We start from the raw sequence: 27,092 nt of genomic DNA, 5'->3' as shown, positions 1-27,092 counted from the left end.
GATGGGGTGGCTGGGTGATGGACATTGGGGAAGGTTTGTGCTATTGTGAGAGACTGATGAATCACAGACCTGTACCTCTGAAACAAATAATACATTATATGTTTAAAAAAAGAAGAAGAAGATAGTAGGAAGGGAAAAATGAAGGGGGGGAAATCGGAGGGGGAGACGAACCATGAGAGACTATGGACTCTGAGAAACAAACTGAGGGTTTTAGAGGGGAGGGGGCTGGGGGGATGGCTTAACCTGGTGATGGGTATTAAGGAGGGCACGGATTGCGTGGAGCACTGGGTGTTATACGCAAACAGTGAATCATGGAACACTACATCAAAAACTAATGATGTAATGTATGGTGATTAACATAACATAATAAAAATAAATAAATAAAAATAAATAAGGGTAAAAAAAAACTAATGATGTAATGTATGGTGACTAACATAACATAATGAAATAAAATTTAAAAAAAAAAGTTAGCATTTTGGCCAGGACAACTGATCATTCCTATGCTGAAAAGTCCTGTACCTTCAAATACATTTAGCATCTTTGGCCCTCAGGCACTGAATACCAGGAGCAGCTTGACTGTCACTCTGAAAATTAAAATGTTCTTCCGTATGTACAAACTGTCTATAGAGGTGCTACTCTCTAGACCCCAACTGTTAAGGAAAATATTGCATTTCAGAAACTTAGGGCTAAAAAGAATTTTAAAGAGTTCCACAAGTTTAGTTGTTTTTGTTGTTGTTTTGTGTTGTTTTCATTTTTGTTTTTTTAGAGAGAGAGAGAGAGAGCCAGCGAGCTGGAGGGGCAGAGGGAGAGAGAATCTTAAAGCAAGCTCAGCGTGGAGCCCAAAGCAGGGCTCAATCTCACGACTCTGAGATCATGACCTGAGCCTGAACTAAAAGTCAGGAGCTTAACTGACTGAGCCACCAAGGTGCCCCTACTAATTTAGTTTTTGTAGTTAATTTGTACAGAAAAGAATAGTGATAAAGAAACCAAGAGAATGCTAAGCTTGGTTTTTCTACTTGTCGACTTTGAAGGAATTCTCCAAAAAAAGCACCTACTATGTACTGGAAAATGCATTAGACATTTTCATCCCTACATGTAAATAAATGCATTGTGTGTGTTTGTACATATTTGAAAGAAAAAGAGAATTATTATTTTACTCATATTGTCCTTGAGGAAAATAATGTTTAGAGCACTTCATCTGCTGAGCAAGAATTCTATTTAGGCTTCTTTCCACCATAATACAGCTACACTGTGGATAACCAGTGAAGTCGTCCCATCGGCAATTGGAAATGGAATTTGGGGACATGGTGAAAAGAGACCCAACTGTAGTTATAGCCATAAAATTAGAAAGAAAAGAATGGGTATGTGGAAACCAGCTGCATTCAGTACATTTGAGGTGTGCCTTCTACATGAATATTGTGATAAATATTTGTAAATAAATGCTGCAAGGAAGGAAACAGAATAGGATAGGGAAAAAGGGATGGGAGACAGCTGGAATGGTGTACATCAAATGGAGAGAGAGGGAGCAGTCTTGGCAGGTGCTGGAGAAGTGAGGGGACAGCTGGTCATCAATGCTGAAAGCTAGCCAGGGGTGACAGTGATTGAGGGTTGGAGAAAACCTTTCAGAGTTTAAGAAAGCTTCTTGGAACTGAAAGCCAATAAATTAGAGACATCTCCAGGTTGTGACAGAGTTTTAAAAATTCAGCTTTAAAAGTTCCTTGGGAAAGCAATCTTTTATTTAGAAAGAAAGAGAGGGAGAAAGAGAAGGAGAGAAAGAGAGGGAGAAAGAGAAAGAGACGAAAGAGAAGAAAAAGAGAAAGAAGGAAAGAAAGAAAGAAAGAAAAAGAAAGAAAGAAAGAAAGAAAGAAAGAAAGAAAGAAAGAAAGAAAGAAAAAGAAAGAAAGAAAGAAAGAAAGAAAGACTTTAAAGTAGTTTGAACATAAAAACAAAGGACTAATAAGTCAACCCCGAAAGAAGTTGTCCACGATGGCATGCAGTATTTGAAAACAAGCTTCTAGAGAATTTATCAGAGTGTGAAAGAGTTATGCAAACTGATCCATTTTGGCTCAGAGCTGTCTCAAGTGTGTGATAGGGCTGGGAGCATTTTCTCTGAGACAGATGTGAGTTAACTTTTAGACACCCCTCCTCCTGGGGACAGAAAGCTTTATCACAGTCATGAGATTCCAGTAACATGGTAGGAAGTCTCCTACACACGCATTGTTAAATGGGCTGTACCTTTCCCTTAACAGGAAAAGATCTCTTGTTTTACAAAGACCAAGGCAGCCCTCTGACAGGAAGGGCTCCTTAGTGGTGAGCTCAGTGACTGCCGATCTTTTGTTCTTCAGTCTCCTGAGCTAGAGCAAAGGATGTGGCTGAGGTAGGAGGCGGGGACTATGCATGTGTGTGTGTGTGTGTGTTCTCATTTCCGCTTCCCCTTTCTGAGCTGGCAACAGCAGTTTAATGAGGACAGAGAGAAAGGTACAACATACAATATGATACTTTGTCACTGTCCTCACTCAGATCCCCATACCTGGGAAGGGCTTGGCCCCACTTTGCTAACCACTATGCCTCAAACTCTGCTCTCTACCCGTGGACAGGTGAGTATAATTTTCACCTTAATTTGAAGACTATACTGATTTGGGATGGTGCCGGGAGACAGGAGAAAACAGGCAGGAGAGAAATCAGGTTGCCAAGAAAAGGGAAAAATCAGGAGAAAATCTCCCACATCCCTGACTTCAATCCCTGACTGTGCCTCTCCGAACAAAAAGGACTCTTTACTTTTTTTTTTTTTTCCTTCTTCCTATTACGGGAGAGGTACTCTATATAGAATCACAAAACATGGGTTCTTTTGATGGTGTGAATTACTGTTTAGGAATGTTTCACCTTTTTCATGTGGGAACTTCCTCTCTGTCTTGCTATGCTCCCTTGTGCTGTAACTTTGAAAGGTTCTCAAGGAGAAGTTTCTCACTTCACGGCAGATCCCATTCTAGTGCTCGTAACTGTGAACTAGTGGGAACACCTCGCCTAAATCAGTGCTGTTTTGTGTGGCTGTGACTACTCTCCTCCAAAGCTGCAGAAGAAAGCTGGCCAGGAGATAAGCTACAGCAAGATATGCTGGGAGTAGACACAAGGAAGAAGTCACACAATTGGACAGTGCCAGGCCAATTTAACTGGAAGGCTCAAGAGGGATAACCACCTGTGGGGATTGCTTCTCAGGCTGTACATCTCAGAGATGGCTATAGGGATACGGTGACCACTTAATGACTTACATCATCGCAGGTGGGGGAGCGTCTGTGCCCCTCCAACATCCCTTGTCTTAGCGGCAGCCGAGCTGAGCATGTCACCACCTATATGACCTTTGGGGAAGGTAGAGGAGGGGAAAGATCCTCCACACTGGGGTTTTCCCAGGCCCCTGCTGTGCTGCTGAGCTTTCCAGTGGGTGGAGAAGAGGCGGGTGTCTGACACAGAACAGCAACAAGATAAAAGAGCCCCCCAGAAATGGTTTGATAAGATCATGAAGATTTATAAGTACTAGTGACTCTATCACAAATGGCTGCCTGTCTGGGCAAGGGGACTTTTTAGACAGTATGTGGCAGGTGCTGAGGTTATCAGGTTGGAGACTGGAGGCTTTCAGCTTGTGTGTCCAAGCTGCAGATTAACAGTTGTTAGGCTTGAGTGATTGGAGCTAAAAACCTGGTGTGATTCTCCTGTAACAGGAAGCATTACTAGGAGGAGTATAGGCCGGGTTTATTATCTCTCTCTACTAGAATATTATCAGAGATAACAAGCAGATGATACAACAAGAGGGATTGAAGGACATCTAACAAAAGAGTTCTTATTCACGGGCACCCCGGGGAGTTTAGAAACTCTTCACAGCCCTACTAATACTGTTTCTCATAACTTCCCCTGGTCCCTGAAAGGGGGATGGAGCCCTGGGATTAAGCATCACATAGTGGCCCTGGGAATCAACACACTCATTTTTAGTTCAGGGTTTCCAGTAGAGAATGACTCGTATTCTAATGGAGTTTTGGAGAGGAAGTTTGGTCCCAGCTTAGATCATGACTCATGGGTCCACCCTGGGCTCCAGTAAGGGAAAAAGATGAGACACTTACGGCCACTTGATAACTCGCAACTCTTCTGCTTTCCACCTAAAGGACAAAACCAAAGTGGGTATTCCAGTACCCTACCTACACCCAAGCCCAATGCAGAAAGGCCTAAACCCAGACTCTGATAAGAAAGGGTGTAGACCATTGTGAAAGAAAAAGAGGGGAGAATTAAAATGAGCACCTGAGGGAAAGAGTTGCATTCCCATGCAAACAGGACTGAAGAATTGAAGACTTGGATTCACCGAACTAAGAAATCCACTCACCCTCACTCCTGTCTCCAGACCAAGCCATCTGCAAACCAGGGCAGGTAAACGGATGTTTCTTCATCCTGCTGTCTTTGTATCCCTTTCAGGTGAAAAAATTTAGTGTCTCCCAACACGGAGAGCACAGGATTACCCTTTTCCAAATGTATAACTTTAATGTTTCCCATGGAACTTTACGAGCCTTCCATAAAACTCATTCAAATGTGGAAGTGGGCATAGAGAAGAAAAGGATGGAGAGCAAAAGAGGTTTTAGATGGTCTTCTTTCAGTATTTACTCAGCTGAAATTATTTATGGGAGAAAGAGGGTAAGAGAGGAGGGTAAACTAGTTACATTCATTCATTGGAATTTTTCTTCATATTATTTATCAAATAACATCCCCCTTTTTCCCTGAAATAGACTGACTTGCTGCTTTAGACCATAGGAGGCTCAGAATGCTCAAATGCTATACTCAGGGGAATTTTCGTTCTGAAGGTCTTCTCAACTGCAGTGATATAGAAGAGAACTAGAAATTAGGAATGTATTTCCTGTCTGTGAAGGAATGTGAGAGCATATCACAGGTTGAGGGTGTGTGCTGAACAGGGTGCAGCCAACCTGGCTTGAGGTGGAGGTTGTCCTATCTACAGAGAAATGGCTGTCCTGGGATTTCCCACAGCCCTTTGCAATGGCAGTGATACGTGCCTATCTTGGCTGTAAATGCGGATAAGATGCAGAAGGTCTTATGGGCCCCATCATGGAAACTCTGCTTCCTTTTTCTCTCCTCCCACGCTTGTTTTCACTCTCAGTGCCAGTTTACATGCCCTGCTTGGGTGTAGGCACAATACAGACAGAAGAGAGTATCAGAGGTCTGTCTGATACGTGTTCCTGGGAGGAGGCCCAGAGTGGAAACCAGAGTGGCATGAGGAAGGCAGTGTGATTTAAGGAAAAAGCATAGACCTGGGGCTCAGATCTTGTGAGTTTCAGTCCCATTTACAACCTTAATAGTCTATGTGATTTCAGATAAACTTCCCCTCTCTCTTCCTCTCCCCCTCTCTCTCTTTGCACTTTCTTTCCACCCCCACCCCTTTCTCTTTTTCAAAATGACTGACCAGGATTAGATGATCTCTCGGATCCCTCTTGGCATAAAGTAAGAAGGAAGGAACTACTTACAGTTTATGTTTTATCTCTGCTCAACAGCAGCGTCCCTCCTTCCGCATCTGGATTTTACATCCACTACTGTATCCTGCTGCTCACTCCTTCTTCCTTCTTATTCCTGAAAGTGTTCTGACTTTAGTGAATGGTTTAGACTGAGGGAAAATTAACAATAATAATTGCTATCATTTATTAAGCCCTTCCTTTATATTTCAGGGACTTAATATCCATTATCTGATATTAGCCCCCAGTAGCCCAACAAGTTGTGTTACTACCTGTTTTACATATGAAGAAACTTAGGTTTAGAGGGGAAAGGTGATTTTACCAAGGTACATATGCATTAAGTAGATAGAACTGTGATTCCAAACAAGGCTAACTCTGATCCCAAGGCCCTTGCTCTTCCTACAGTTTTCCTTCTCAAGAGTTGGCCCTCCTTACTGGACCCCTTAAAAATATCCCCATAAGACACCTGTAAGCAGAGCTGATATTTGGCAGGTACAAATTGGTAGACCCATAATGATGGTTAAAATATTTCCATACCAGTTTATGATAAGTATCAATTGCCCCCAGCTCACTGAGTGCCCATGAGCAACCCGACAATCCCAGCTCTTCCCACAAGGTTCCCCAGACAGGCACCAGAAACTCAATGCCATATACCTGTAGGACCCAGCTACAGGGCTGTGACTGCTGTCAACTCTGATTGGTCTGTGCTGCTCTATAACCATCCTTAAATGTTCTGAATGGCACAAAAATCTGGAAGCAATGTGGAATCCCAGGCAGACTTTTCCTCTCAACCAGAACCTAGTTGGACCCTTGCTGCTGAACTGCTCTGTGAGCCCGACAAAGGCAAAATTGCTTCACATAATCTAGTTGGGAGTTAGGAAGGAAAACTATGCTAATAACCAAACAAAGCAACACTTCCTTCACTAAGATTATCATAAAGCCAAGAGTAAATTAATTTTGGTTTATGCTGCCTCTTCTATACGAGGCTATAAAGTGGAGAATTTATGTAGCATGTGAAATGGAGAATTTACTGAAATAGTTTCTCCTTTCTTTTATCCCAAATTATATGTGCCACTGATACTTGGGTGGAGATATTAGGCTATTTTCTTGTTCTATAATTAATGGAAAGACCATACAACTAGAGTCAGACCAACCTGAGTTTAATTCTCAACATTATAAGATCCTAATTATATGAGCCTGGATAAGTCACATATGTCCCTGAGCTTCGCATAACAATAGTTAGCTCAAAGGTGATTGTCAGGATTAAGTGAAATAGTTTACAGGAAGGTTTTATGGATAAATATACAGTACTCTGTACATCCCAGTTGTTTTAGCACCTATCACTTTGACTGGCCAGTGTTAATATATGCAGAATCTCTGACTACATCCCTTAGAACACAGACTGGAGGTATATGGTGTACTCAATGCAGTAATAACGACAGACCCATAAAGGTTTGCTCCTGCTACTACACTTGCTGCTTCTGCTGATGATTTGTGTTAGAAGATACTCCTTTCCAAGCTCGTAACTCCTGAATCTTCTTTTGTCTAACTTCGATCCTGTCAGCTGAAATTTCTGCTTTGAACTATAACATCCTCAAAACAAAGAGAATTCCCTCCTGCTCTATTTGTTGTAGTCAGATTCCAGAACATTGGCCACATTGTGGGGAAATATTTAGGGAGTGAACCTCTAGAGATATGTAGGAAAGAGGAAAGGACAAAGGGCTGCAAATGAGAGCAGAAGGGAAAATAAGGCTTTTAAAGAGTGATTCAGGCAAATAGCAATAGAATCATTGTGGAGTTTTTTGGGTTGGGGGGTGGGCAGTTAGTAGGAAAAAATACCAGCAGCCTAGGACTTCCTTCCTCACAGGAGTTAGATTAAATATAATATCAAATACAATAGATTAAATACAATAAACCAGCATCACGAAAGATGGTTCTCAGATTCCAGAAGGAACTTCTGACCAAGGAGTGGAAACTTCGAATGGAAAACTCTGAAGAAATATTTTTTAAATTTAAAGGATTTGATAGTTTAAGCTTTATAAAATTCAGTGTGACCCCTATGTTTCATCAACAAAAGATCAGCGTGACTATGCCCCAAGCCTCTTTTCTCTTCACTACAAGGTATAAAAATACATATACATTAGGATTTGAGACCCTGTGGAGAGTCGGGAGCCCCTGTCCCATGACATGTACTAAATGAGGATAATTTTTCAGCACCGGCATGATTCTCGCTCCTCTGCAGGTACAGCATCTGCTGAGCCCCTCCTGCTGCAGGTACCCTGCTGGGTCCTGAGATGGGGCTTGGGGGAGGGGTTACAAGGAAGGGGGCATGGTGACCAGACGGGTGACAGCTTCCCTCTTGCCGCATGTGGTATGAGTATATGTGCTAGTTGTTAGAGGTGGGGAAGAGAAGAGATGACTTGGATAGGCCTTCAAAGTGTAGACAGAATTTGTCTGGATAGAGGGGGAGGTGGATGAAACTGCATAAAGTAAAGGAAAAGTAGCGGAAATGTTCAAACAGTGCTGGAGCTCAGTGAGCAATGCCTAACAGAATCACACTCCTTTGGGCTCCTTCTGGGCCTCCCCCATTCAAGACTCAACACTTTCCTGAGTCCGTGGAAGTTGGAAGTGCAGGCACCTCAGAAATCAGTGTCGCTGTGGAAGGGACTCTGCCAAATGGGAAGTAACACCGGAGGCCACGGGACCATTTCCTAATGCTTCTGGGGAAAACCATGCAAAAACATTTTCTTTTCCAGGTATTATCCATACAGATATTTCAAACTCAACTAGAATAAATTCAGATGCATTGGTATTGAAGGCAAATTTGTACAACATTGACTCCTGCCAATTCATTTTCAAGAGGATGAAACTGCTGCCCAAGGAGGAAACCTAACTGACTTGCCAGAGGTCAATGAATTGGACCAAAAGGTTAAAAGAATGCCCACATCTGGGGCACCTGGGTGGCTCAGTCGCTTGGGCGTTTGCCTTCAGCTCAGGGTCATGATCCGGAGTCCCAGGATCGAGCCCAGCGTTGGGCTCCCTTCTTGGCAGGGAGTCTGCTTTTCCCTGTGACACTCCCCCTCTTGTGCTCTCTCTCTCTCAAATAAATAAATTTTTTAAAAATCTTAAAAAAAAAAAAGAACGCTCACATCTACTCTGATTCTTAGTCACTACTCTTTTTGCTGCTCCCAACTCTGTTGTACATATAGGTTTACGTGTTTGTATGACTCATCTGAAGGAACTATGTCCGGGCCCCCCTCTCTATTACAAGGAGCCCCAAGACCTTCAAAGGTGCCATCTGCATGCACCCATCCTGCAATTCTTTTTAAAGCTGTCACCGCTGATGGGCTTACCTGATATCATTTGCCGCTTCCTCCAGATTCCCACAAAGAATACCCAGTTTCTTATCTCTCAGCAACATAGCTTCCTCCTGGGATCTCTAACCAGACAGTTCTATTCCTCCCTCCCTCATAATATCACTGTGTTCATCTTGTTCCCATATAACACCATGAACAGGTCTCTGTGGCAGAGATCAGGGGGAAATGAACTTGTTCAATTCCCTGGGCCCACGTCCAGTCTGCCACATTTGAGATTAGCTTAGATGTGCCTTGCATCTTTTCTTTGACTTCATGAAGAAGGTTTGCTAAGAGCTGGGCTTTGAAAAGTGCAATGTGTCAAAGGCTGAGGGACAGGAAGATGGAGAGGGAAAAGAACATGAGAAAAGCATAAGATTTAAAAGGAGATAAGCATTTTCAGGGGGCAAAGGGGAAATTAGCCTATATGCATGCAACGTATTTTCAAAGATGTAGGACGAATGTAGAATAGATTCGTATCACAGAGGATGTCGAAACCCAAGTAGAGGTCTCTATCTAGCATCTCAATTAGCGAGATTCTGGAACTGCACTAAGCATTATGGGGGTTCAGCTATAAAACGGCACATTAAAATACCAGAAGCATCAAATTTTAGGGCATAATGTCCCAGTTGAGAAACTGAGACCAGAGAAAGGGATCGAATTTTCCAAGGTTATACCACTAGCAAGTGGCAGAGTAAAGTGTGGGAGTCACATCTTCCTTCTTTCCGTCTTTCCTCCTTTCTTTCTTTCCTTCCTTCCTGCCCTCCTTCCTTTCTTCCTTCATTCCCCCTTTCATCTTCCCCCTTCCCTTCTTCCTTCCCTCCTTTCTTCCTGCCCTCCTGCCTTCCTTTTAAATTCCCCTCATTACCAAAAAAGTCCTTCTTTGTGAGCTGAAGAGTTCTTATGATTTAGATGAGGTCCATTTACTCTGGGAATTAAAGACAGTAGGCAAGTCAGCCTTTGACATTTTCTTTTCTGGACCAACTGACACCAACCTACTCAATATTTTGAAGGTGTAGAACTAGGTAAATAAACCTGACCAAGGCTTTTTAGATTTCCTAAGTTCTTTCTAGTGGCAGTTTCATCCTCTTTTATCACCTCGCAAGAGCTCTGACTGAAGAGCAAGTTTTCTCTGCGTCCCCCCTTTGTGGTTTCCCTGTGTCACAAGCTGAATTTATTCATTTAATTGCCCTTAAAAGGCCCAGGCAGTGGACAAAGAGCCAGGTGCTCAGGGTTAACAACCTCTCTCCTTGGAGAAGACTGGGCGGTGGGCTGGACCCGAAGTGAAAGAATTTAGATGTATCATTCTTCTCTGGATATGTTTTGTCTCTAGCAAGCAGAGGCATCCAAAAAATTTTATTGCCCTAGGAAGGCGCTTTAGGTTCAGGATGGTCCTTTCAAAAAACAGCTATTTTAGGGCCTCCATGGTTCCACGCCTCCCTAATGATTTTGTGTTGAAGTCTTTAAAGAATAGAAGTCTCTGGAAACTGGCACTCTTCTTATTTTTTTTCCTCTTGCTTTGCCTTACTGCAACAATTAAGAGCACAGCTATGAGGATGGAGCTGTTGACGGCAGCTCCGGGGAGCAGAGGGATGAGCCACTGAAGAGCACTGGTCGGGCTCCTCCGTGTCCACTGTAGCAGGCTGAGTGTGGCAGGCGAGGGAGAGGCAGGAGGATGGAGCATCAGCCAATGAATGTACATTAGCCTCAAGGCTTTTTAAGTCCTAGTCGGACAACTGAGATTTTCTTCCCCTCTTTCTTCCTCTTTGAATAAGTGGCTAGTGCCATCAGAACGTATCTTTTGGAAGAACACAGAGATGTTGAGCAGACAGTGTTAAATGAAATATGCATGGCATCAGTGAACTGAGGAGCTAACTCCTAGCTATGGAGAAACCCACGTTGACAAATTAAAAAGGAATGACCCTGAGGGTCATGACTGCTCATTGAGTAAGGCAAGGTCTCCCTGTTGTTTGTATTATGGGATTTTTTTTTTTTCCCAAGAGAAATCTTACGTGGACCCCTGATATATAAAACAGGAAACAAAACAAAACAAACAACAGACTCAGAATGACAGTAGTTGGAGTGACATCCTGGCTGTGGCACCTTGGAGAAGTTGTCTAAAATTTGAGATCTGGGAATTCTTCATGTATCTTTCGGAAGAACAAATAGAGTGAATTCTATCAATTGCCGATTTAAAGATATTCTAATTATAGTGGGAGAGTCTGAGAGACAACATTCTTAAGGATTAAAGAAAGCTGTTTTCTAAGGCAATATGCCAGTCGTTGTGAGAAGTAGCAATTCTTTAAGTTAGAAGAACTTTCTCAATGTCCCTTAAGTTATAAGATGTTTGAAGTTCCAAGATTTGCTGATTTGAAACACTTGCCCTGGTATATGTCAGAGCACTGGGGGGAAGGGGTGCAGGGGTAGGGGGAGACAGAGGAAGGGCTGGACAACCCCCCCCCCTTCCTGAATGGGCAGAGGGGTCATGCTCCTTCATTCAGAGCTGGGAAGGTGTTGGGGCAGTCCTGGGGTAGTTTCTGAACAGAGGATGGGGGAGTGATCGCTGTATTTCAGCTCTCAGAGCAGCATTCCTGTGCCGGGAGACCCTGAAGTCTGAGCTGGGGCCATGGAGGGCTCTGTGCTGAGCCCCACATCCTGGGAGAAGCGGCGGGCCTGGCTCCGGCAGAGCCGCCACTGGCAGACCCAGGTCCTGGAGGAGGAGGCCGCGGCTGCCCTGCAAGATGTCTCAGGTCCTGAGCCTGCCAGCCTGGATGATGTCTTCCAGGAAGGTAAGAGGCAGTTAGGCAGCAGACAGCCTTGCACGTGGCCTCGTGCCGGGGGAAAGGTACCAGCAGCCACAGGTCTGCAGAGGGTCTGCAGCGGGTCCCTTGTTGAGGCTGGGCCTTCAGGGAGGCTCATTTTGATGGGTTCAATGCATTTAAAGGCAGAAGAGTAAAGTAATAAAAAATATAAATTACGGGAGAGAGAGAGATAGGCATAAGATGAGGAAAAATAAAGCACATTTTTGCATCATCCCAAGAAGCTGTCTATGAGGGCCTGAGGTCAGGGTTCTCTTGAATGCTTTGGGGTGTTTTTATTTTGTTTAGGCAACAAAGTGATGCTCAGTTTGGATACCTGGACTCTGGCTGCAACTCTGCTGCTAGCAAGTGGTGTGACCTTTGGCAAGTCACTTACCCCATATTTGTCTAATGGAAGTGGTGGTACCTGAAGTCGTAGTAGTACTTTTCCTCCATGCCTCTCAGAGTTTCTTTGAGGTTCGAATGAGACTACAAACATAAAAGTTAAAGAAAACAAAAACAAAGCAAAAACAAAAAAAAAACCCTCATATAAATAAACCCATCGTTGCTTATCTGGCAAAAAACAAAAGCACGAACCCGAGATTGTGATTTTTTTGTTGTTTTTTTTTTTCTTTTTATTTATTTTTTATTTTATTTTAAGGAGAAAGATCCACCCCTGTTCCCAAACCTTGGGGAGAAGGGAGCAGTGGGCCTGTGATCCTGGGCATTTTCCAGGTTCTGGGAGGAAGGGGGCGGGAGGCAGAGAGAGAAGCAGCAGTCACTATTTTTATACATGGGTGTATTCCTCTCCTATCTTAAAGAAAAGTTTTATGGGGGGGAAAGTCTTAGGACGTGTCTCACATAAGGACACACTTGCGGAAGGAGGTGGGTTGCAGGGAGGAAGTCTGACCTCCTTCAGCTCTCACAGTGCTCTGACCTCTGACATTTCCAGGGAATCCAGTCAACAAGATTGAAGACTGGCTGCAGGATTGCGGGTAAGTGCTGGAAGGCCCTGGTAATGAATGTGGCAGATGTGTGGATACGCTTGCAGGCACTGACTCTTGGGAACTCAGAGGCGGGGAAACGGGTTTGATTTGGGCCTAACGATTAGAAGTGAGGTTGAAATGGTGGGGGGTGGCAGGGGCAGATTATAAGGGTTTGGGGTGAGTGTTACCTGTAACTGGGCCTGGGCTGTAAATGAAGTTTACTCTGGGCTGAGACGAAATTAGGGTGGGGGTCTGGAAATCCAGTCTGGATGCGGTCGAAAGCCCAGAATGACGGAAATGCGCAGCTCTGGGGACTGTCTGGGCTGAGTTGCAGATCCCTATTCTTTCGCTTCTCCTTCAGACTGGAGTCTTACACTGTGTAACAAAAGAGGAGTTAGACACCTCATTGTTCTTATGATCACAGGAATTCATCACTGTGTTTATTTCTACTACAGAACACAGGATGATGGGCTAAAGGTTTAGCCCAGTTATTCAAAGCAGTGAAGAACGGGAGCAGGTACTTGAAGGCAAAATGCAGTATCTCCCTCCTCAGAAACACTAAAATAGGAGGCCCCACACCTCATCAGTAGCATTTTAGACTCAGTCTACCCAGACACAGAGGGAAAGCTTCTGTGCCCTATTTAAGCCTGATCATTTGTGTGATAATTCTGAGAATTTATAACTCCTGCCTGCTCCTTCTTTCCCCTCCAGGAATGTTCCAAACTTTATATAGCCTTTCATCTGAACTCATCCATTAACGCCATCCTTGCTTATTTGGTAGGAAATAAATAGCACTGAATGATCTAGGGCTGTTTATTTCAACTCTGCCCCAGAAGGTAATGCCAGGAAGGATTTATTCTGTGTTTTTGTGGGTTTGCAAAACATACTGCCCTTATTGTCCTGACCTGGTTCACAATTCATTGACTTCACAGTCCCTGAAGGGTCCTCAAATTTCAGGAAGGGAAGGGATGGTGGTAATAGGAACGTTTGCACATTTTGGTGTGTCACAACTGTCCTAGGATTTGGAATGCCTCGCCTGGTATCTACAGGAGAACCAGTCAGCTAATGTCTTTATGTCATTAACTACTCTTGAGTCAGTATACATCACTAATTGTTGACAGCGCATTTGCTGATGTCTGATTGTCTAAATGGCTTAGAAGGGGGCCAAGGAGTTTAAAATATGCTCCTTGACTTCAAACATACTACATTCTAGCTGAAAAGAATAAATTCACAGGAATATAAGATTGTAAACTCCAGAGATTACCTTTCCCCACCTATATTCCACAGAGATAAACCCAAAACTTGTGCTGAAAAAGTGGTCTGGTGAGTCAAAAGGCTCAAAGAGTTGAGCCTACCCTTGTGCTAACTATCCATGTAAGCACTTGTCAGAAAAAAACCAAAACTCCTTCTATCTCAGACTCCTTGCCAAAAGGTGGAGACTAGAATAATAATGTTTCAAAGTTTCTTGTGAGATTTAAATGAGATAACATATGCACAAGTGTTCTCTGCCCTGTAGTAAAACGTGAGCGGTGAGGTTTATAAAGGAGAGGCTTTGTGCTACTTTAAAATAGTTCTGCCTGTAGACTTAGGATCTATCTGTCTAAATCTCGTTGTTTCTCAGAAAAGTATGTCCAGAAGTGATACACACCAACTCTATGATAGTGATTATCTCTGGGAAGGAAAAAAGTAGGAAGGAATGGGAGTAAAATGAAACTTTAGTTATATTTTTAATATTATATTTATATTTTTATTAACAGAGATCAGAAATGAACATGACAAAACATTTACATGTGTGAAAACAGGGTGGCAAGTGCAAGGGTGTCTATCACATTTTCTTTCCCTTTCTATGTGTTGAAAAAATGTTAATATTTACACTTTGAAAAGCGCACAGGAAAGTCTCTTAACACACGTTTGTCTCTGCAGGGGGAGTTTAGGTTCATAAAATAGTTCCCATTTTCTCTATTTTCTAATCCTCCCTAGTATATATGTAATGCTTTTTAGTTATATGGGAAAATTAGAAAAATTAAAGGCTGATGATGGTTGATGGTAGCGAGAGAACAGTGGATTGTGATAATAGACGATGAAGAAGAGGGGGGAAAGGCATTCCAGATATGCCATTCTGAGTCACACAGTGTTCAGTTCTTAGGCTGTCAAGGCCACAGAGGAAGGAAGATGAACAAGGAACCTACATTCACTGGACATCTGTCCACTCTGTTGACAGGTGCCTGGGAAGCACTTTTCAAATTTTACTTCAAGACTGTATAGTTCCCATTTTCTTTCCAATGCCAAACAGACATCCTCCGGTAGCAAGACGGTTTTGTTTTCTGACAAGCTCTCCAAGAAAGCCCACCAACTTCCTGGGTGATTGAGAGTCAGTGTCTCTCAGTGTATTGAATCTAGTGGCAGACCATTCTGCTGCAGGTCAAGATCATGTATATCTTTACCTGTCCTTTTGCTTCTTCCTCTTAAGGCTCTCAGGGGAGGTTCTAGGACATGAATGTGTTGCTTGTGAATCATTGGAGGTAGGGTTAGGAGCCCCAAAATCTTCTGTGTGGACCTTAGCTTAAATCTCTGCAGGCAAAACCTATGGAAATTGCTGGAAGAACCTAAAAATAGTCACATCCTTCTCACAATCTGATCCTCCTTCCTACTTTTGTTTATGAATTGGGTATACAGGAGGAGTGGTACCTTGGCTCTTCTATTTCAGACTTGAAATGATGCTAAGGGATCTTTCAGTGGAAGACAGAGAGGGAGGAGCAGCTATAGATCTAGTCCCTAGCCATCAATTTTATGCCCTAAGCAATAACCTATGAAAGACCTGGGACTTGGGCAATGGCTATGAAGTTTTAAATCAACTTCAGTTCGATCAGTAGATCCAGGCGCATGTCCATACTTCTGTGATAGATTCCACACACACAGCCTACTGTCCCAAGGCTCATCCTGGGCTGGTCCTCAGAGAATACGTATCTGCCTGCTAGGGCACAACTAGAGAAGAGAAATGTAGGAAGAACACCCAACAAAATTTGTATCTAGTGAATGGTACTGAGTTTTGTTTGGACAAACCAGAAATTTTATCAGAGGTATTTTTTTTTTAATTTCAGGAGGAAGCTTTCTTTTATTTTTTTAAAGATTTATTTATTTGAGAGAGAGGGAGAGCATGGGCGGGGGGAGGGGCTGAGGGAGAGGGAGAATCTCAAGCAAATCCCTCGCTGAGCACAGAGCTGGAAGCGGGGCTCAATTTCACGACCCTTAGATCATGCCCTGAGCCGAAATCAAGAGTCAGATGCTTAACCGACTGAATCACCCAGGTGCCCCTATCAGTGGTATTTTTTTAATGTAAATTTTATTGAAGTATAACGTATGTATCAATAGCATTTTTCTTTTTAATACAACTGTAGTACAACTCAACAGGAGTTGAGGACTCTGAGGAGTTTCAGCTATGCTGGGTCAGTCGGTTCTAGAGATCTGTACAACATGGTACCTGTGGTTAACAGTGCAGTATTGTGAACTTCAAAATTGGCTGAGGGTAGCTCTCATGTTAAATGTTTTTACCTCAAGAAAAAAAAAAGTCAAAGGGAAGCAAGGAGATTCTGGGAGATGTTGGATATGTCTGTTACCTTAACTGGTAATGATATCATGGGTGTTTGCATATGTCCAATCTCTTAACATGGTATACGTTCAATATGTACACTTCTTTGTATGTTATGCCTCAACAAAGCTGTTAAAATAATAGCCATGTAAGTTATACTGAAAAATAAAATACTTACTGAAAAATAAACGAAGACCCATGAATTTTCTCAAAGAGAATACATACGCCCATGAAACTTGAAGCAGAACATTACCAGCATTCCAGAAGTCTCCTTCTGGAAGGTCTTCTTCCATTCACTACCCTGCTTCCAAGGGTAACCAATAACCTGACTTATAACATCATAGAAAAATTTTGCACTTTTTAAACTTGCTATAAATGGAATCATACAATATGTGCTATTGTATTTTTTAATTTTAATTTTTTATTGAAGTATACCTGACTACAATATTTTATTAGTTTCAGATGTACAACATAGTGATTCAACAATTGTATACATTATGAAATGCTCACCATGATGGGTGTAGTCACTATCTGTTACCACACCAAGTTTTTACAATATTATTGACTAAAGTACCGATGCTGTACTTTTCATCCCCATGACTTATGTATTTTATAACTGGAAGTTAGTACCTCTTTCAATATGTAGTGTTTTATGTCTGTTTCTTTTACTCAGCACTATGTTTGTGATGTTCGTCCATGTTTTTGCATGCAGTGACAAGTCATTTTTTTTTATTGTTGTGAAGCAGTAAATTGTTTATTTATCATATAATTTATCCATTTTACAACAGAGATTTGGTGTCTCCCAGTTCTGGGTTATTATGAATATTATTTCTTTTGGTGAACAAATACAGGCATTTCCATTGAGTGCAGACAGTGGAATACTAGTGTGTTTTAGTTGTAGTTACAATAACAGTCAGCTTTGGCCCTTGCATTAATGTGTAGCTGCAGCCAAGTGTTAAATACAAGAGTAAATCTCAGTATTCTAATAGTTGACTATATAAGTTACGGTGGTTTTTTTGGAGTAACAGTAAATATAAATTGCTACTGATATTTGTAATGGTCTATAGGCTAACATTTATGCTTGTGATATTATCTTAAAATACATTTTTATGTAATTATGTTAGGAAAAGCAGCCACATTTGTAGTTCTAGTTATATTATTAGAGTTACCCATTCTTAGTTAGCTTGAATATTGTTTCACGTTTTATAATGTACCTTGATGTACAGTTTTTTTTTTTCACGAAGACATAAAAATGCAGATTTTGGAAAACATGGTTGATTTTTCACTACTGAAAGGAAAGCATCAATAGAAGATGTCTACACATGCAGTGATTTATCTTGTAAAACTTAAACACAGCTTGATCTACAGGTGTTCAATTAGTAAACCCATTGCTATTATTAAACATTTCATTGAGTGATTACATACGGAGATTACATTCAAAGCATCATGTGCAACTTCCCTTTTAAAAACTTTCAGGAAAATGAACTCTATAAAACCCATAACACATTAGTCCTTGAAGCGGACTTAGATAATGATCATAGCGAGGCATCCAAGTCCCCTGTGTAATATTTGAGAACAGAACAGCAGCCAGGAAGCAGGAATGCAAGCCAGGAGCTGTGGTTCCAGTTCACCACTTTCCATAGACTGCTTTACTCACCTTCTTTAGACACAGAATTCTTCCTTGTTTGTAAAACTGAGTTGTTTCTTGCCACCCTGTATGCTGATTTCAGTCTATTCCTCTTGTGGAGATGGTAAAAGTTTGATAAGACCCTATCTTAAAATGTAAAATTACAATCTGTAACCAAGATGCCGTTTCTGCTGCTTCCTGAGAGATATGATCATCAGCAAGAACCTGCTCAGAGAAAAGGAAGAAGGTGTGGGGAGCTAAGTTGACCTCCTAAAAGTTGAAAAATATCAGTATCTGTGATGGCCCCAAACCCCTGCTTATATAAATGTATTTCTCTGGTTTTGTTTCTATATTCTGTCTTTCCAATTTTACCAAGCACCTGTAGACTTGTTGCTCGCCGAGCTGACTGTGGACAGTGTGGTCAGTACAATGGCAGCCCACTCTACAGTGCGTACACGTGTGCGAAAAACATGGTACGGTGCAGCACAAAATCCCGTGCTCTCCAGTCCCACTTCCCCTGGCTACTTTGGTGAACTTGTCAAGGAACTACTCTTAGTTTGCTTCAACCTAGAAGCAATTAAATACTGCTGAATCTCATTGGAAAATTGTGTGAACTTGTGGGACACATCTGAGGAAAAAGCCCGTTGGAAAATATAATTGTTTCCCACCTGTAAGATTATTTTTGGTCCTCAGATACTCTGAAGAAGGGTTTTTTGAGGAAACAGGACAGTCAAGCTACAATGGTGAGTACAGCTCTGTTCTTTCTTCTGTTGTTCTTCTACCTGGATAGTGACATGGCTCTGTGTGTGTGTGTGTGTATGTGTTTATGTACACGCACGTGCATATGCAGGCATAAGAATGTTGACTGCCTTTTCACTGTCTGCAAAACACCTATTGGTGGTCACAAGGCAGTCCAGGAGATCCAAAAGATGGAGTAAACATTGCCTCAGAGCTGACAGGCTGACCAACGCTTAAAGACTATCTTCTGTTAGTGGTTGCTCAGCTAACAACCACTGCTATGGGAAAAGAGCTTTATAAGATGTGTGTGAGTACACACCCCCATGTGCTCACTATCTGACAGAGGATTGTGTCCACGACTATATGATATAGGGGACAGGTTAATTACAAGTGATTATGTCTTTCTAAATCAAAATATGAATGTGATTTCTGAGGTAGTACATGTAGAGCTGGGGGAAGTTCTGCAAATGTGATGTCTGACGTGATTACGTGGTTATAAATGTTCATATATACAGGGGTGTGTGTGTGTGGGGGGGTGTGTGTGTGTGTGTGAGCACAAGCCTATTCTCTGTGACCTTTGCTTTATTTGACAGGGTGCCTCAGCCATGGAACCAGCTTTGAAGATGACTTGACCCTAGGAGCAGAGGGTAAGTGGCACAGCCTTCTGACATTGGAATCAAGGAAGAGGCTAAACAGGAGATAAATTAAGGGTAGAATGAAAGGGGGAAACTGTAGAAAGAAGCAACCCATTCCCTGAGGTTTTACCTGTAGGGAAAGAGCAGTCTCGTTATGATCTAATGTAAAGCTCTTAAAGCTTCGTGTGCCCAGAAATACTTCCTCACCAGCCTGACATGACATCCACCAGTCCATTATTAGGGCTCTCATTTGTCCCCTGGAAAGACAACACATAAAATCACCATAACACTGTTTGCCCAGACATCTTTGAAACTGTTGTCTGTATAGGAAACCCAAAGCAGCCTGAACACTGGGTGTAAGCAGGAGACCACACTAAAGGAGAGAAGAGCTTGAATAAAGGATGGAGATATAGAAACCTAACAATGTCTCCTGGGTCCTGTGGAGACTCAAGCAGTGGGGCAGGAACACTAGCCTAGAGGGCTGAATGATGTTCTCTTCCTCGGGACAGAGAAACTCTTGCCTCAACACCAGTCATGGTGTATAAGTTCGGAGGCTCAGGACCACTTGCTCCCTGCCATATCTGCCCCCCCCCCGTCCTGGTCTATGTTTGATGAACTTTAGATACTCCCACAAAGAACAGAGTTCATGGGGTTCAGCTAGCCTGTAGTAGTGGCAGAGGGGAGTGAAGGGGGCTAAGTGTTACATTCAGAGAGGCAGCTTAGGTGATTTTCATTTTCCCTTCTAACTTTCTCTTTGCCTTTCTGTTCCTTGTCCAGCCACACTTTTGGCCACCAATGGCAAAGTCTTCTCCAGGTAAGTGTTAGGTTCACCCAGACTGAATGATGTCTTCTTCAGGAACTACTGAACTGGTGTAGGTATCAGAGACAGATGAAAAATAAAGAGCTCAAGAGTCACAAAAGAGAGTGAGATTTTCCAACCAGGAATGAGGCCCTAGACTGAGTTTTCCCAGTAGATGATAGAAGGTACCCAGCAGGGAGTAAATATGCCCAGCAGAACATGTCTTGGATCCAGGGTGCAGACTGCTTACAAGCTTAGGGTAACATCAACTCTGATCCCTGCAGGAGTTTCCTAGACCCATCCCGGCCCTGGCAGCTCCTCGATCTTGGCTGTAGCTTGGCTTCCAGCAGCATGACTGGTGGCACCAACAAGACTAGCTCAAGGTAGGTACTGGATTTGGCAGGGGTGTAAGGGTGGGGAAGAGGAGAGGCCCAAGAGAATGGAACCAAGAACCATTGTCTATTTTTTTCTGGGATCTCTTACTGAAGGTTTTATACACTCACATACTGGAGAAGTATGATCATATTTGCTTCAAGAACACTGGGGGATGTGGAGGAATCTACTGCTCAGAGCTGGATGCTCTGTAAAATAGAGGTGACCTTGTACCCCAGCAGGTGTAGCATGGGGATCATCATAGTCCCTGGACTTACAATTAAGTGCTCAATCAACAATCAGTGAAGGTATTGATTGGTTGATTGAATGAAACAATAAAATATTAATTCACTAGGGCAATATCATATCCCCTAATGCAGGCCAGGCATTACTATGTGGAATTGAAAAAGATGAAGCAAAGTGCTTGCCCCCAGGAGCTCAGCAATCAAATACGGTGAACAAAAGGCACATGCAAATAACTTTAAAACAAGATGGAAAGTGATGAAAACTAATGTGGTATAATAGAAAGTATTTGGAATTCGGTGTCAAAGTTTGAATTTGAGACCCAGTCCTTGGATTTATTAGCCATGTAACTAACTATCTGTAGTGATTTGTCCTTACTGAGCCACAGCCCTGGCCACACCCCACTTCAATTATGTCAGAATCTCTGGAGATGAGACTCGATATCTGCATGTTTTTATTGAAATACACTTAACATACAAAGTTGTATTCATTTCAGGTGCACAACATAGTGATTCCACAATTGTATACATTATGCTGTGTTCACCACGATAAGGGTAGTCACCATCTGTCACATACAATGTTATTACAGTAGTACTGACTATATCCCCTATCTTGCACTTTTCATCCCCATGACTTATTTCTGTGGAATGGGTAGTTATTGAGCTCTCATGTCACCCAGCTTGGTGGTACACAGATTTGGATGTAGATACATGTGAGTACCATACCAAGAGAGAGACAGAGAGAACTTGATCTGTAATGCAGGGCTTCTGTCCTGAAAATAGTGCTACGAAGGGGTCTACCTTTCAAAATCAGGTTTTGAACATACCTACACTGGTTAATTTTTACCCTCAGGGTAAGAATAAAAAGAATTTTGTGTTTCTTACACACTTTCTGCCTAGATGTCCCACACAACCATGAGGTGAAGCTGGGGAGCAAGCTGCAAAGCCCTTGGCAAAAGCCAGCCAAACCATAGTGTGTGCAGGTGGGAAATGACTGGTTAATAACATAACCACAAGATTTCTTTAAATCTAGAATGCTTTTGATTCTTCAAATCCCTCTCATAGCAAATTTTCATTCCTATGTTATGATGTTTAAAGTACTGCGATAGGGGTACCTGGGTGGCTCAGTCAGTTAAATGTCTGCCCTCTGGCTCAGGTCATGATCCCGGGGTCCTGGGATCAAGCCCTGTGTCCCACTCCCTGCTCAGCAGGATGTCTGCTTCTCCCTCTACCTCTACCTCTCCCCCCGGCTCATGCTCTCACTTGCTCTCTCTCTCTCTCAAATAAATAAATAAAATCTTTAAAAAATATATAAAGTACTGTGATAGAATCTAATTCAGTTTTTTAAACCAAGGCTGGATTGTCATTCCCACGTTTCAGACAGAAAATGTAGGTTCAAAGAAGTGAAAGTTTTTCTCAAAGTCAGAATGGAAGGTAGAGAAATGATCGGAAAGATAGTCTCCTGACACGTTTCTTAAATACTCTGGATGACCCTGTAACTCAAAGTTGCCCCTATTTACCAAACTTCCTCTTTTCAGCATCTCTGAGATTCTGGACAAGGTGCAAGAAGATGCAGAGGATGTCCTCTTCAGTCTGGGCTTTGGCCAAGAGGACCACAAGGACACTTCGCGGATTCCTGCCCGATTTTTCACCACCCCGTCTCAGGCCAAAGGCATCGATTTCCAGCTTTTCCTGAAGGCCCAGGTGCAGAGGATAGAGATGGAGGACCCTTGCCTCATGCTGGCCAGTGAGTGTTCCCATGGATCTGCTCCACTTCTCTGCCATTCACGACAGGGATCAGTGGCTCCAGATCCTACTTTCTCTCAGTCAGTTTCACTCCACCCTTTGTCTCCTGTGTCTATTTCCTGGCATGTTGTTTTCAGTGAAGATGGAGAACTTTGATGTATGCTTCTCCCTCTTAAAGAACTAGTCATCAAGAGACCTCATTTCATTATTGCTTTCTTAGGCCTTCTTTCCTTCAGCAGAATCAAAAGAGAATAGTGTCTTTAAATTTTATCCCTGTTTTTATTTCTCAGTTGGAACAGTAGAATGTTCCCCATTTACAGCCACTGTATTTTTGTTTGTTTGTTTTTGTACAGCCACTGTATTAAAATCATTTCCTTTTAGGGCAATGTTCTCAAAGTTCTCAAAGTTAGATATGTTAAATTGTCCAGGGACTTTATAAAAATTCATATTCATAAGTTTTTTTTCCATAGAGGGAAAGGCTCAGGAGTATTTATTTTAAACAAGCACACTGGATTCTTATGTATAATCCTTAGACCACATCCAGGGAAACAATTATTTAAGTTGTCCTGATTTCATACTAAAGAAAGATATGAGAGGATTTCTCTAGCTAGATGAGGCATAAAAGACTCTATTTGATTCTATACATTAGAATATGTTTCAAATTATATTCTCTACACCCCCAATATGATTGTATTTCAGATTCTTTGCATCAGATTCAACTTAAGATAAGCTTGATAAACCACGCTCCTGAGCTCTACCTGTTGCAACAAAGATTTTGAGTTGGAATATTTTCACAACATTAGATGATTCTTATGCACACTAAAATTAGAGTATAATTGATTGATTTTATTTTATGTGCCATGAACATAACTAGGTGTTAAATTCTGGAAGAACAGACTAGACAAGAGGAACATGATTCTTAAGCCTTTTGGAAGCTTACAGTTTAAGAGATGTATGGCTTATCACAGTGCTTTTCAAACATGGATGTCCGTATGAATTACCAAATGGTATTGTTAAAGTGCTTGAGATACAGTCTGAGATTCTACATTTATAACAAGTTTGCAAGCAGTGCCAATGCTTCTGGACTAGTGACCACACTTTGTGAAGCAAGGTCTAATTGAATGATAAAGTCGTGAGTGCGAGCCCCACATTGGGCATAGAGTTTACTTTAAAAAAAAAATGACATAAAAATTTCTGTACCCTAATCCATTGGCTAGTAATTGCCATTTTCCCAATTTGTTGATACTCCCTTCTAGAACCCTGAAGTTTTGTTACTGTCTAAGAAAATGAGGTTGGTTTTGTCCTTTTTTCTGTCATGTTTGTCATCTAAAGCAAACAGTAATCGAAGCCATTGTTTAGAATATACTGACAGCAGAAAGGATATGTGAAACCAAGATATAGAAAAGTTTCTCATCCCATACAGAATTAATTTTTGGACTGAAGTAAAATATCTATTCGGGATGGGAGTCAAGAAGTCAAGAAAGTCAAGAAAGGGGGTCCTGGGTGTGAGAAATCTAAATGGGAGAAACACTGGTGGGGAAAATGGCATCTTCCTTCTGAATTTTGAGCCTTAGGAAGGCTATTGAAGGAAGACTTACAAGAGATAATTTGCTGATGCGCCCCAGATTCACCATCTTCAACCCTTGTGCCCAGGCAGGTTTAAGCAGGTGCAAACACTGGCGGTCACTGCTGATGCCTTCTTCTGTCTCTACTCCTATGTGTCTAAGACACCTGTCCAAAAGTTCACACCATCCCACATGTTCTGGAATTACAACCCAACTGATGTGCCATCCATCAGGATTCTGGCTCCAGAACCTGAACCTCACTCACCCAGAGAGCGCCTCCGGAAAGCCATCTCCAAGATGTGCCTGTATACAAGCCCCCGAGATCGGCTGTCACCATCCCATAATATCCCCAAAAGGAACAGTTTGGACCAAGTGGTGTGGGAAGTGATGGACAGAGTGAGAGGAGAGAAGCTGGTCTTCCAGCAAGACCCTGGATTTGGGCCAGGCTCAGAGGAAGATCCTGTGCCCCTCATCAGGGATGCAATGCTGCCCACTTCTTCTGGTCCATGTGCCCTTTACCCCAAAGAGGAAACACAGCAGGTGTTGTCCCCAATGCAAGCACCATCACAAACTCTGGATCCTAAACCAGAGGCAACCTGTTGCAGGCATTCTCTGCCCGGAGCAGATCTACAGTGGAGCACAGACCCTGCACCGGTAAAGAGAGAGCTGTGGGGTCTACAAGCCACCAATAAGGAAGTCCATTTGGCCAAGGATGAGACTTTCTGGAAAAGAAAGAGCAGAGCAAGAAAGAGCTTGTTTCAGAGGAATCCCATGAGCAGGACGGTTAAGTCATCGGAACTGTCCATCATCCAGCAGAGCCAAGAGCAACCAGCACTGCACCAATCTCTAACCCAGCAGCTGCAGGACACTTGTGACTTGGAGGAGGTGAGAGGGTTGGGGGCAAGAGAGAGGCTGGCAGAGACAGGTTCTGGATTCTTGCCTTTCAGAAAAGGGAATCCAGGCTCTCTGTCCTCACCAGATATACCAATTCTTGAATTACATTCAGAAACCTTTGGGAACAGGTTAATAGAGAAGGAGAAAGATAAATGGGCTTGATTTCTTAAGATCATCCAGGTTTTCAGAGCTTTTCTAATTCCTCATCTGATCTGATCTTCATTGAAGTTCCTCATCAAGCATACCTCGCTCTATTATTTGTGGAATCCGCAACAGAGTACAAATAGAGGTTGGTTATACACTAAGCTAAACACTATTAAATAAAATATGCTCTCTTCTACCTTAATAAATATATAACCATAAAGACGTGGAAGTCCAGGTTCAAAGTTAATATTCTCAGATTCTTAGCACTTCTGTGCTAGAACATGGCAGTGTAGGCAGAGCCACTCCCCAGCTCTGGCCTAGCGCCTTCTCTTCCCATGCCCAGATCTGTCCTAAACCATTAGGGACATTGCACATAGATGTGTGAGCACCCAGCCTGCATATCCAAAAGCCACACACCCTCTACCCACAAAAATAGCCATCTACTGGTCATCACTCATGCCTGGGGCTGCATACACTAGTAGAGAGGTTGACCCTTTAAGACAACAGACACCAGGCAAAACCAGTGCAATTCCCTGAAGCAGACTTGGAGGGCATCTGAGCAGCATATTCGGGTATCCTATGTAACCAGAGCATGTTCTAGAAGGAGTAGTGCAGGATCCAGGTGGACACGTCCTGTCGGTCCACCAACTCTTCATCCTGTGCACTCTCAAGAACTCAAGACTCCTCTTGCCTGGGACTAGTGACAATACTAGCATCAAGTGCTGAGCTCCCTTGGGAAAGCTCTCAGATCCTTGCCACAAGAGAACCTGTGATAATTTGCAATATTGTTCGCATATATGTCACCTCTCATTGGACATAGCAGCTGCACCTCAACTCCTGCCTTCCTCACTACCGCATTCCTGCCACAAGAGAAGAAGCCGAGTCTCTCAAGTACACTCAGCCTCTTTCCCCTACGGCTACCTGCCATCCAACACCTCTATGCACTGGCTCTGAGTTCTGCTGGGATCTTGGTTACAGGTGCAAAGCCACAGTGAGGAGGAAGAGAGCTGCTGGCCCAACAGTCCCAGACACCCCCACCTGTATCAGACTTTTGCTGGCAAAGACTGGAGAAGTAAGTGGGTCTCTCTCTCTCCTTTCTTTCTCTCTCCCTCCTGCCCTCCCTCAGGCAGTGAGTCTCAAACCTGGCTACATGTTATAGTTACCCAGGAAGATTTTTTTTTTTAAATACCCACAACAAAGGGTCTCACATCTTGTGATTCTGATTTCATTGATATGGCATGGAAATCAGTGCCTGATTTTTTGTTGTTGTTTTTAAGCTCCTCAGATGATTCTATTATGGCTGGTTAGATACTTCTCTAGATCAGTGGTTCTCAGACTTTAGCCTCACCTGGAGGGCTTGCTAAAATGCAAATATCTGGGCCCCAAATCCCAGAGTTTCTGATTGAGAAGCTCTGGGCAGGGCCCAAGAAGCTGCATTTCTAACAAATTCCCAGGTGATGCTGATGCTGCTGGTCTGGCAACCGTCTGAGAACTGTTCTAGGGTTCTAGAAATGTATAACCTTACTATTCAAACTGTAGTCTGCAGGCCAGCAGCATTAGCATCACTTGAGATTTTGTTAGGAATGTGGAATCTCAGACCCCACCTCAGATTTAAGGTATCACAATTTTATCAAGATCCTAAGGTGATTTGTTTGCATGTTGAAGTTTGAGAAGTGCACTGCTATAGTTGTTTTAACAGATGAGAACCAACCATAAAGAGCTTCATCCCGGCTCCTGCTCATAACTACATTCTAATCCGCCAACATCACCACATGGGGAAGACTCCAGGTATCTCACAGCCATGCTCCCTTAGGCTCTGAGTTCCTTCCTGCAGTGAGGACCTGACATCCATAGCTCTCCTTCTCTGACAAGGGAACTCACATAGGTGGTTACTGCAGCTGACATGTCTTTCCTTTCGATATGAGTTTTGAGCATTAACTGTATCAGAGGTATCCCTTATACCTTTGAATGTTTTGGCTAAAGATCTGTTATTTAAACCGAGTATAAATGAGGCTCCTATAGTTTTTACCACCTATCCCCTAGTACCACAGAGAAGATGGCATCAGGAATAAATAAATAAATAAATAAATAAATAAATAAATA

At 42.6% G+C, this 27,092-nt stretch overlaps 1 protein-coding gene across 3 annotated transcripts; it reads left to right on the top strand.

Moving 5' to 3' along the window:
- The first annotated feature begins 2,418 nt into the window (after nt 1–2,418).
- On the top strand, nt 2,419–27,092 carry TESPA1 (thymocyte expressed, positive selection associated 1). 3 transcript variants are annotated; one of them, XM_081821777.1, is made up of 11 exons: nt 2,419–2,597; nt 4,321–4,413; nt 11,429–11,643; nt 11,962–12,036; nt 12,605–12,647; nt 18,548–18,597; nt 19,186–19,239; nt 20,005–20,041; nt 20,311–20,409; nt 22,179–22,387; nt 24,040–25,074. In XM_081821777.1, the coding sequence occupies exons 3-11, from the start codon at nt 11,481–11,483 to the stop codon at nt 25,005–25,007; spliced, it is 1,698 nt and encodes a 565-aa protein (XP_081677903.1). In that variant the 5' UTR covers nt 2,419–2,597; nt 4,321–4,413; nt 11,429–11,480; the 3' UTR covers nt 25,008–25,074. The 3 variants fall into 3 exon arrangements, with proteins under 3 accessions (XP_081677903.1, XP_081677904.1, XP_081677902.1); XM_081821778.1 differs by lacking the exons at nt 4,321–4,413; nt 11,962–12,036 and adding an exon at nt 25,968–27,092 and having other exon boundaries at nt 24,040–24,836; XM_081821776.1 differs by lacking the exon at nt 4,321–4,413.

Source organism: Leptonychotes weddellii, chromosome 5 (assembly GCF_054177405.1).
Source record: "Leptonychotes weddellii isolate Sample4059 chromosome 5, ASM5417740v2, whole genome shotgun sequence".
Lineage (NCBI taxonomy): Eukaryota > Metazoa > Chordata > Mammalia > Carnivora > Phocidae > Leptonychotes > Leptonychotes weddellii.
Note: the sequence above shows the minus strand (reverse complement) of the source record. Positions and strands in the feature narration are given on the sequence as shown.